The following is a 12025-nucleotide window of genomic DNA, read 5'->3' on the forward strand; positions in this document are numbered from 1 at the left end:
AAACACAGCACACTCTGTTCGTCACAGTTGTGTGTCTTACATGTCAAAGGTGCATACACAGCCCATGCCAAAATATATTAAGCAGTGTCCCCTGGTCCAGGAGGAGCTATGAAAAATTTAAAGGCCATATTACAAGAAGAGTTTAGTGCCCTAGCCAATGTCACTTAAGTATCCATTTATTGAATATTTCCCAAAGTTTGCAAGTAGCCAGTCAAAGCACAGCAATTAAGATTTCTTTAAAAAAAGTATTTCTTTTTAAATAATAAGAGGTAAAGATCTTGCTGTAGATCACCTGAAATTGGTAGATCACCAATTTGATGTAGGCATCAAATTCTAATAGACCATGAAACATTAGATGAGTTAATAAAATTTTAGGCCTTGGTTGACTTATGGATAAATGGGATGAAAGATGAAAGATGGTTTTTTCCCATAAGTTATTGTGAGAATGACATGAGTTAAAGTCAGTGAAACAAACAGTAAAGTGCCTGCTACCTGGCGAATCACTATTTTAGTTGTTAAAAATGATTTTAAAAAAAGTATGATTTCTCTCATCAAAAAACATATGTATTATTATTTCTATACCTTTTCAATCAAGTAATTATAATATTGAGTACTTGCTACTATACAGCAGTAGGATAAAACATGGTCCCTAATATTTAAGAACTTACCAACAGTAAGTTACTTGCTGACAATATAATAGTAGGTTGAAGACTTTCCTAATGAGTTCTTATTTTCTGTTATAGTATTTTTGAAGATTTAGCAGATTTCAGGAATCTGATGGTGAGATTCCCTTTCTTTTCCTTTCTTGAACATATTTATTGTATCATTTTAAAAAAGCCCCTGCCTGTTAAAACTAGAATTATCATGTGATACAGCAATTCAACTTCTGTGTATCTATCAAAAAAACTGAAGGCAATTGAAGAAATAATTGTATATCCATGTTCATCTCAGCATTTTTTGTAATAGCCAAAAAGTGACAACAACCCAAATGTTCAATGGCATATGAATGAATAAACAAAATGTGGTTTATACACACAATGGGGTATTATTCAGTCTTAAAAAGGAAGGAAATTCTGACGCTTGCTACAGCATGTAAAAACATTGAAGACACTATGCTAAGTGAAATATGCCAGTCACAAAAAAGATAAATATCATACTACTCCACTTCCATGAAATACCTAAAGTAGTTTCAATTAATCAAGAAAATAGAGTGGTAGTTTCCAGGGCCTGGAGTAGGGAGGAATAGGAGTTATTGTTTAATGGTTACAGAGTTCAATTTAGGAATATTAAAAACTCTGGCGATAGATGATGGTTACGACTTCACAGCAAAGTAAATGTACTTAATGCCACTGAACTATATACTTAAACATATTAAAAATTATAAATTTGGGCCTCCTCTGGTGGCGCAGTGGTTGAGCGCTGGGCTGCGAGGCTGCCTGCAGCCTCTGCAGCGCTGATTCATTCCCTGGCCACTGGCAAGGGTCCCACGCACACACAAAAAAATTATAAATTTTACAGTATGTATATTGATCACAGTAAAAATTTAATTGAACTAAAAAATCTCTGTCTGATAATTTCAACATTTGAATCACACCACACCTAGTACCAAGGCACCCATAGCCCCCACCCCATCCCCATAGTCCTTTGGGCCCCCTCCACATTTTGCTCTTCACCCTCCCCTTAACCCTTCATAGCCTAATTCTACAATCTGATTTCTAGGTTTTGTTATTGGTTTGTTTTTATCTCTTTCCTTCTGACTTATTGTGCTTAGCCTTATCTCCACCAGTACCATCCATGTTGTCAAAAATGGCAAGATTTAATCTTTTTAATAGCTAAGTAATATTCCATTGTGTATACATACTCCATCTTTCTAATTCACTCATCTTTCCTTGGGCACTTAGGTTATTTCCATGACTTGGCTATTGTCGACAGTAATGCAATGAACATAGGGGTGCAAATATCCCTTCAAAGTAGTCTTTTTGCAATCTTCTGGTAGCTAAGTAGGAGTAGAATTGATGCACCATATGGTGGATCTCTTCTTAATATTTTGAGGAACCTTCATACCGTTTTCCATAGTGCCTGGGCCAGTCTACATTCCCACCAACAGTGCTAAGAGGGTTCTTTTTCCAGATCCTTGCCAACACTTGCTATCAGTTCTTCTAGGTTATTGAACTTACTTGCATACAAATATTCTTAATAATCTCTTACATTCTTCTGTATTTCTGAGACGTCTGTTTTAACTTTTTGTCTTTCATTTCTGATTTTATTCATTAGTATTTTCTTTCCTTTGTCTTTGTAGGCCTACTTAGTGGTTTTTCTGTTTTGTTTATTTTTTTTTTATTTCATTGATCTTTGGACTTTCTAATTTTAATTTTAATTTTTATTATTTCCTTCCTTCTACTAGCTTCTGGTTTGTTTGTTTGTTTTGCTAGTTCCTTAAGATGAAAGGTAAGACTATTTGAGTTCTTGTTTCTTGATGTGGGCCTGTACTGGTCTATATTTTACTCATAGTACTGCTATTTTTTCTGTTTCCTATAGATCCTGAAAGGCTGTATCTTCATTTTCATTTGTCACAGGTATTTTTAAATTTCTTCTTTGATTTCCTCATTAACCCAAGAGCTGTTCAGTAGTGTGTTACTCGGTTTCCACATCAGAGGTTTTTCCTCTAAGTATTTTGAATATGTCATTCAATTCTCTCCTTGCTTATGAGTTTTTCTCAGAGAAGTCAGATATAAGTCTGGCATGGGTTGTATATCCATGGCAGGGGTATTTTCATAGGTTATCTGCTTTTTATCCCTAATTATCCTTAGTATTTCATCTTTGTATTGAACTTTGGAAGTTTCACTATCATATGACCTGGTGTAAGTCTCATTACATTAGATAACCTGGTATTCTTTTGGTTCATAGACTTTATATTTAGTTCCTTCCTCAGGTTCGAGAAGTTTTCCTTTATTATTCCTCTGAATAAATTTGCTGTTCCCTTCTTTTTCTCTTCCCTTTCTGGGATACCCATTGCTCTTATATTGCCTTTCTTAATGTAGTTAGATAATTCTCAAAGTGTTTCTTCATTTTCTTCTTTCATATTTCTCTGAATTAAGCTCATGCAGTTAGTGTTAACCTTAACTTGTACCCTAAGACTTCTTTTTGGAGATGGTTGTGTCTTGAGGATCATGGACCTTTATCTCGTTCTTATGGGACGATGGTGCCATAATTCAGAACATATCTTAGTCCAATTAAATTTTACCCAAGACACATTTTCCTAAGTTAAACCTTTGTATTTTTTTGAGTATCAATATTATTCTGGGGATATCACTAATCTTTCAGCTAAAGTTTTATGGTTTGTACAATGTAACCAACCATCTCTTCCCCACTTTCCCCAGAAGCTGTTTTGCCAAGCAAGATAAGATATGTATTACATTGCTTTGAACCAATAGAGAAAATGGTATAAACCTGAGGTGTTCTATTATTATCCATACTATTATGAAGTTATTGACAGAGCAAGGAGCATGATCCAAATACAGAAGACGCTGGATGAAGCCCTACCCCAACAAATACCAACTGTAGAACTTCTTTAAGAACACTTATCATTTTCCTGACCAGATAACTAGAAATGGCCCTCCCTAGCTTCCTACCTTCCTGGGTTCTCATGAGCATCAAGTGAGGTAATATATGCAGACATATTTCATGAACAATAAAGGATCAAAATGGTAACAGTGGTTTTTCATATAATCAGTTATATATAATAATGTCTGAACCTTCCTGCTTTCTTCTAATTTAAACCACCTGAAAGATCTATAGGAAAGATAAAGCTGAAGTCATAAGATTAAGCCCCTAAAATTCAAGGGCTGGTGACAATAGCATTATAATTGGGTGATTAAACAGATTCTTAAGCAGTAATTGAATTGAAACAGGCATTATAATTAACACTCATGGATTCATCAATGGCATGGGACTTACTGGATTTACAGAGAAAATGTAGCCATCTGAACTATAAGCCAGTCAATTAGAATTAAATAAATGCCTATGACATCTTAACAGTTTTCTAGAATATTAAAAATCCATATGACTTTTTCCTTTATGAAGAAAATAAGACCTCTTGCCCACTTATTACTATGCAGGTGCCTTTCTTTTTCTCCTTTTCCTAATAAAGAAGATCAACTCTGTATATATTAAATGAATAGAAGGCATTCTATCAAAAATATAGTATGTCGATGATTAATTCCACAAAATCAGACACATTCATTGGAGTCAATGATGAAGAAATAACATTAACTTCTTTAACCTTGTCTATCTCAAACCATGGCTTATTTTCTACAATAAGAGAAACAAAAGTAGAAGTGTTTTAAGAAGATTTTCTCTCCCATTCTCATCTGAAAATGTTTAATAGCCACTAGAAACAGGATTTGGGTTTTGATAAAAACATTTTTTCCTGAGGTGATTATGCTTCTAGCCCATCAGAAATCCAGAGTAAGTTAAAATAAAAGCCTGAAATTATTTCCAACTGGACATCTCCCCTCGACTACGGATCTCCACCCTCACCCACCTACCCACCCATTAACACTCCATAAAACATGGGCACATCCGCTCAGGCTCTGAACTGGACACCAACCTTCTTGAAAGACGACACTTCCACCCAAACAACTGGTCTTCCTTTCCTCTTGTCAGCACTGTGTGCTGAGAGAGGCTGTGTTTGGTCTCTTAATCAGGCCTTGCTGACGGGCTGACATCACTGCAAACGTTTTCACTTATGCTTTGGCAACACTTAAATCTTTGCCAAAGACCAGTCAGTAAGTCAGAAAACGTTGTCAGTAAGAGGCTGGGGGAGTTGGAATGTGACTGTCAGCTAGCAATCTGTGGTGATGACAGGAGGGAAATCTAGGAGCCGAAACCATTTTAAAGGTCACTTTGTGGGCTGAACAAAAGACCTCTAATTTAGAAAAGGAAACAGAGCCTTGGGACATTGAGGCACTAGGATGAAAGCACTAGAACTGAAAGTTCACTATCTGCTGTTTGATTCTAAGACAAATTTACAACAGAATAGAGCTTAAATCAACAACTATTTTGCCTTTTCAGTGGTATAAAACAATCTGCTAAAACATAAATGCCAAATAAAATACCACTAGTCCAATTTCTTATTTTTTTTTTAAATCACTGCCTATTCTTTAGTATTCTTTCTCCTCCTTTCTCCTTTCATTTTAAACCTTGAGTGGTTAAATCGTCAGAGCTAAAGTTCTCAGCAACATAAAAAATGGTTTCTGTGAAAGGTAATTACATAAACTTTAAGACTAAAAATTTATGAACATACTATATTTAAGCACTGATAAACCATTTTTAAATGGAACAAAGATCATTCAAGAAAAATAATAGTGGGCCCATGCCTGAATTGAGGTCATTTCTTCTTTCTTTCTAAAATAGGAGTTGGAAGATGAAAATGGCCTCAGTGCAGGAGCCCATCACTTATGCAATCTGCAGATAGATTTGCTATAGTTTAATTCTCCAAACTTTCACCATCTGTATTATTTTTTCTTGTTCCCTATTTTCCTGCCTAAAGAGGACACTGGTGCCATAGCTAAGAAGCCCAGACAGGCCAGAGCTAAACTGAAGCGTGGGAGCAAGAGCAGCCTGGAGTTTCTGTTTTCCTCCTCATCACCACATCAAAACAAGGGCACAGAGATCCAGTGCACAGCAAGATGACTACAAGGAATAATACTGCAATATACTCAGCTGCTGGGAGCAGATCTTACGCGTTCTTGCTATACATACAAAAATGGGAAATAGATGAAATGACAGATGTGTTAGCAAATCCTATTGTGGTAATTATTCATAACATATATGTATCAAATCATACATAACTGTACACAGTGTTATATATTAATCACATCCCAGTACAGCTGAAAACGAAAAAAAGGAACATTTAAGGGAGGTTCAGGGGGTTCCAGGAAAAGACTCTATAGTAAAACAAAAAAGAAGGGGAGAGAAAGCTCTGAAGGCACCAGGAAACTCCTCAGAGAAGTCAGTGCTCATCAGGCACCCACCAAAGACTGAATTCACTTGAGAAAACAAGGTTTAAATCCCTGTCAGCACAGTGATCTATATCAATGTGACTGTACTACAAATTATCTGCTTAGGGACAGCCCCAGGATCTAGTCATCAGTGATGTCAAAAGCCTTTCACCCAATTCCAGCTCCGCAGTGATGAGTAGATGAGTTGGTTGAGTTAGTTTCTGTTGGATGATGAAGGGGAATCTACAGAAGAGAGCGAGAGCGAGAATGAGAGCAAGATCGAGCAAGAGAGAGAAGAGCAGCAGCAACTACTGGACCTTGTGAAGTTGGAACTTGGTTTAGGAGGTGAGGATGCTGATTGCTCAAAATACCACAGTTTCTGGGAAGTGCTGGTTCCTTCACTGTCTCTTCAAACCCAGTGATTACCCTGACTTTCCCCTAAAAGTAAGAGACAGTTTCCAGGGACTACTTTACTCAAGGGTTCTATAGAATAGGTGCTTCTATTTGCATAACGTGTTTAAAATCATCCAGCTGTGTTAGGTTAGGTAAACCACTTTTTAAAAAGTAGACCCATGAGGACACCATATTAAGCCAAAGATCTTGGAGTGGGTCTACCTATAAAAAGAAAATGTCCAAATCTCACCAGATTGTTGTTGATTTTGAGTTGTAGACATCCTGCTTCCTTTGTCTGTGTCACCAGCCACTCATTCCCCTTCTTAATGAAAACAAGAGGGAGTGATTATACCTCCTGGGGCTGTGCCATTTATGCTGTCTGAAAGGCACTTAAACGAGTGGCACATTATCTCACACATCTGGAGTTTACCAAATTAGCCAATTATGCTGGAGCTCATAAAACGAGGCCTTAAATGTCATTTAACTAGAAAATATTATAATCACCAAGTGGTCTGATTGTAAGATGATACTCGGGGCAGCATCAGTGGTTACAGAAAACAAATCGTGAAACAAAACACAGTTCAAATGCCCCCCAAATACAACCACATATTTTTCTACAGTAATACTTTCTGAGGAATACCATATTTCTGAAGGCACCAGCAATCAACATGTTTCTCATTTGAAACTAAGTTTAATCTGACCTAGTTGTTTCCTAGTTATTTGCCTCAGGCAAACCAATACCCAAGAATTTTTCTTGTAAGAAAAGGAAGGAACATACAAGATGAAAGTAGAGCAATGGTAAAGCATAAACTTATCAGAGATATGGAGCTGTCTGTAAGGGCCACGAGGGAATTAAGAATCTTGAGTTGTCAGAAGAGTGTTTCAGAATTGGCAAGATTTGATTGACTGAATGCACACTGGTCTCCCAGAGCTTTTATACTTGACTTAAGACAAAAAGCTGCTTTACATGGTTATGTGATTTGAAGGTGAGATTACCAAAAGTTTTATAATAGCTATTTAGAACTTAGGAGACAAAACTTTGGGGCTTAAACAGCCACTGCTTCCATATTGTCTTCCTTTCATTCAATAATTAATGAAATTTTGCGTATGTGACATGTTAAAATGGCAAAAAAAAATGGTATGACACTAATACCTGTGTGACTTTAGGCAATTGTGTAACTTCTTATTTCTCTTCAGTTACCTTATACAAAATACATAATCTGTGTTGTACTGACCATAATAAATGAAAAAGTCCCTCATACATTGCCTGGTACACCGAGAAAGATAAATATTAGTTTTATGTCTTTCTTTCCTGTGTCACCAGAATATCTTAAGTTCAGCTTAACTCTTTTTCTCCTTATTTGAGGAAGAGTGACCAGTAGGTGCTTTCGGAGGAGGAAGACTAAGGGGTGGGTGGTCCTGGTTTTTATTAGCGTCATTTGTAATCTACTCACTGATTGTTGAACATCTCAATCACTCTCTTGAAAGGAATGACAAGTACAAAAGAGACTAGAAAAACTTTCTGGAGATACTCTGAAGCAAGAGGAAGTGAGGCATGGTATATGAACAAATGGTAAATGGAGATACCAGGCACTGTCTGCCTAGAGAATTTACAAAATGAAACTTACGGGTTTGAGAGACCCTAATCAACTAAGCTATATCTTAATGTCTTTTGGGCTCACTATTATGGAAGAGGGAATTGTTAGTTTATTTTACCAAACAAGAGAAAGATGAAGAATCACAGTGAAAATGGAGGCATTCTCAATAGTGACAGTGTCTTTCCTCCAAGTTCTCCTTTCTCTGTTGAGGAAACAGTGATGGTCTGTTTCCATATAACAGAAATTCCTATTCAGAATTTGGAAGAATTTTTTAAAATGTAATTTCATCTCTGCAAAACTGGGTAGAGAAACTTTGTCTTTAATAAAAATGAAATGGATCTATGCTTTAAAGAAGAAAAATAATTTTAAAAGAAGCAAAAGGATTTGGGGGTCTTGTGATTGAGTTATTGTCCTTGGAAAACATTTGAATTCTGGGCAAAGGTGGGGAACTGCATCTCTAAGATGCTGAAGCATACCATTTCACTTTCTTAAAGCAGGAAAATGGGAGAGCTGTGCAGATTCTAAGGTCACTAACAGACCTTAAGGTGTTTAAATGACAAGAAGGACTAGCTTTCAAAAAAAACCCTTACCTTGAAGGAGACAGGAAAAGCTAGAAGGGGTGAATTCTCCTAGTGATGCTAATCATCAAACTAACACGATCTCCCTGCAAAGACCAGACTGACTCTATGCACCTGAGTGAGAGAAACTTTGAAAGCAGAGTGCACTCCAAGAGCTAAATAAGAAAATTAAATGGAACTGCTTTCACTGGGGAAAAAAATTCAAAGCAGCATGTGTTAAAAGGTTTTCTTTCTTTTCTTCTTCTTTTTCTAACCTAAGGCTATGAAAAGCTCTTGCTCTGTAACAAAAATAACGGGCAGCTTTTTCTTTTGTATTTTTACAAATATTTCCATCTCTAAAACTAGGGTTCTCTGGTTTTTGGCTAAAAATATGTCCAGATCTAAAGACATTACAGAAGGAATGTCAATTTGCTCTAGAAGCAATTATATATACAGACTAGGAAAAGACCAATTTTACTATACAAGGACCACACAAACTGTATGTTTGTTATATTACTTGATATCAAAGGAGAAACATCAAATTTTTCCTAGAACACACATGGAATGAAGAGCCTGGCTAAGAACTCCCACATCCAATTCAGTGATATCTGTTACAGCTTACAGAACTTGGCAGTGCTGACATAATTGTTTTAATAGAAAGGGACACTTATATTGACTACATAATGCACTGGGTGTTTTTTTAACTTTATATTTTGGGTAACATGGACACAATTTTGACCCAATGTTTTTTTTTTAAAGATTTATTTATTTATGCATACAAGAGCTGGGGTACGGGTCAGAGATGCAGGGGGCAAGAGGATCCACCAGAGACAGAGTGGGGAACAGAACAGGCAGACTGACTGAAATACACTGCTGAGGGGAGCAGCGGACAAGTCAGGAGAGGTTTGCCTCGCCATGTGGGTTGCTCCCTGGCTGGCCTGGGATCCAACTCTTGCTGCAGTGGCTGTGGGTTGCTTCATAGTGCAGTGCTTAACCCCTTGCGCCACTAGGGAGGCCCTGATCCCAGTGTTCATAAATGCAGGTATATAACCAATGTAGGCACTTAAGTACCACATCACCAGAGTAATGGCCAGAATTTGCTGAGCCTTTGTCACGAGTGTGTGTGTGTGTGTATGTGTGTGTGTAAGAAAATAAAGTTAACCTAAGAGAAATGGGCAAAGGACACAAATAAACAATTCATGAATGAAATGATACGTAATGATATGAAAGTATGGTCAATCCCATTAGAGCCAAAAGGATACTAACACAGTTTTATTTTTCACCTATTACATTATAAACAGGAGATGCATATGACTGACAGTTACACGAAATCATAATCAGTAATGTTTGAGGGGATGTGGGGAATGAGAACTCTTAAACATTAAGGGTATAATATCAGTACATACTTCTTGGAAGATTATTTTCCTACTCTTATGATATAAAAAGTACCTACCACTAAATTCCCTAAACCCATAGCTAGCTACACTGAAACACACACACACACACACGTGCAAAAATAATAGCATGAGAATGAATATAGCATGAATAACATAGCATGAATATTAGCATGAGAATATTAATTAATTAATGTGGATTATTTACTATGCTGTTGTCAAAAATAATATACCTTCATTTGAGCTTCCATGGTGGCCCAGGGGTTAAGTCTCAGCGCTATCACCACAACAGCCTGAGTTCGATCCCCAGGCAGGGAGCTGACCCACATGGCACAGCAGACCTCTCCTGTCTCACTCAGTGCTCCCCTCAGCAGTGTATTTCAATAGATCTGCCATTTCTGCTCCCCACTCTGTCTGTGATGAATCTTCTCACCCCTGTACCTCTGACCTACACTCAAGTTCCTCTACACATAAATAAATAAATAAATAAATCTTTTTTTTAAGACTATATCTGCATGGAACAATATTCATGATACATGTTTGACAAGCAATTAGCAAAGTAGTAATACTATACAGTACAGTATATGATCTGTCAGAAGGGGTAGTGGTTAGATCTTCACGGACTAGGGGTCAAATAGATGTGAAATGGAGTTCCAATTTAATTACCTACCAAATATGTAAAACATACTAACTTTACTGAATCTGGGTTTCTTTATCTGTCCAAATGGAACGGATTCTAACAGAAGATGCCTCACAGAGATATAAGAATTCCTCATACACAGTAGAGCTAAATGCATGGTATTATTTTTGTATAATTATTATTTTCAACCAATTTTCTTATGAAATCAGCCTCAAAAAAGCAAACCTGATATCCTTTGGAAAATTATGCTGGATAATATCTTTAACCGAATCTATACATTAAAGACAATTTTAACTAATCAAAATATTCTATTAACCAGGTCACTTAATAGATAGGACGATTAATTTGACATGTCAAATTTTGATATAGAACTTTTTTGACTGAATAATCATAAAATACAATGAAAAAAAGAAATACATTTAGGCATTATATTTAAGTACCAAAATAACTATTATATTTAGGCAATCCTAATTATGAGAACCTCAAAAAGTCTTTAATGGCACATATTAAAAACTAACCTCAGGTCATCAATTAATTATAATAATATTAATATTTTTGTGGTAGTTTTTATTGTATTTATATTTAGTTTTCACTTGGGTTATTAGGGAAAACACACAAAAAGTAGGACACTACCCTTTAAAAGATTCTCCCCTATAAAGATAGGAAAATAAGCCATTCAAACTGAGGACGTAAGTTATGTAGTGATAAATTGAAACTCCTATACAGCATAGAATCTGTACAGGAAGCACCATACATACCCTTCTGTGCGGAAAATCATTCGAAAGCTGTCTCCTAAGCTTTTATAACTATGTGGATCAGTTGCATGTCTCTGGATCTGGAATCTAGAAACAGAATCAAACAAACCAAAAATATCCAAGTTAAATAGTTTTTCTCATTTTTCAAAGTCTTAGGAAACTCAGCTTTTACAGATTAATCTAAAATATTTTGGGTCTTGCCATAGATTTTATTGATTTATTTGCTTTATATAATCTTTACCTTATTTTGTGGCCTTAAAATCATGACATTTCTCTGTACTTTAAGTGAAACTGTAGAAAAGTTTTTTTTTTTTTTTTTCCAATCTGTTTCTTAACCAGGCAGATGCACCCTGGGGCATTTATATTTTTTTTCTTTAGTGAAAAGCATACACAGATGTCAAAGATTGTTTTAACATATAATTCGGAAATCTGAAGATGCATATGAAACAAATAAGTAGCTCTATTTCTTATCTTAATTAGTGTTCCTTGATGGTAATTTAATACAAAGGTTAAGAATACAGAGCAGCTAATATGGCCTAACTTTGATCCTGATTATGACTTTGGAATTCATTCTGGCAGACAGAAGCCTGCGCTTAGAACAAGAGTTAGAGTTGTATGGCTGAATGGCCGGTGAGCAGGACTTATCATGGACAGAGTTGGTTGTTGTGGGTGTTTAGGCCACTGAA

At 36.2% G+C, this 12025-nt stretch overlaps 1 protein-coding gene across 1 annotated transcript in view; it reads right to left on the reverse strand.

The window, feature by feature from the left end:
• Positions 1-12025, reverse strand: part of SLC25A21 (solute carrier family 25 member 21) — a gene marked incomplete at its 5' end in the record, with an annotated part of 431493 nt that overhangs the window by 105311 nt on the left and 314157 nt on the right. The window contains one exon of the mRNA XM_084241387.1: positions 11343-11426. Coding sequence (XP_084097513.1) covers positions 11343-11426 — 84 coding nt within the window. The remainder of the gene's footprint in view (positions 1-11342; positions 11427-12025) is intronic.

This window comes from Talpa europaea, assembly GCF_964194135.1.
Source record: "Talpa europaea genome assembly, chromosome: 8".
NCBI classification, from domain to species: domain Eukaryota; kingdom Metazoa; phylum Chordata; class Mammalia; order Eulipotyphla; family Talpidae; genus Talpa; species Talpa europaea.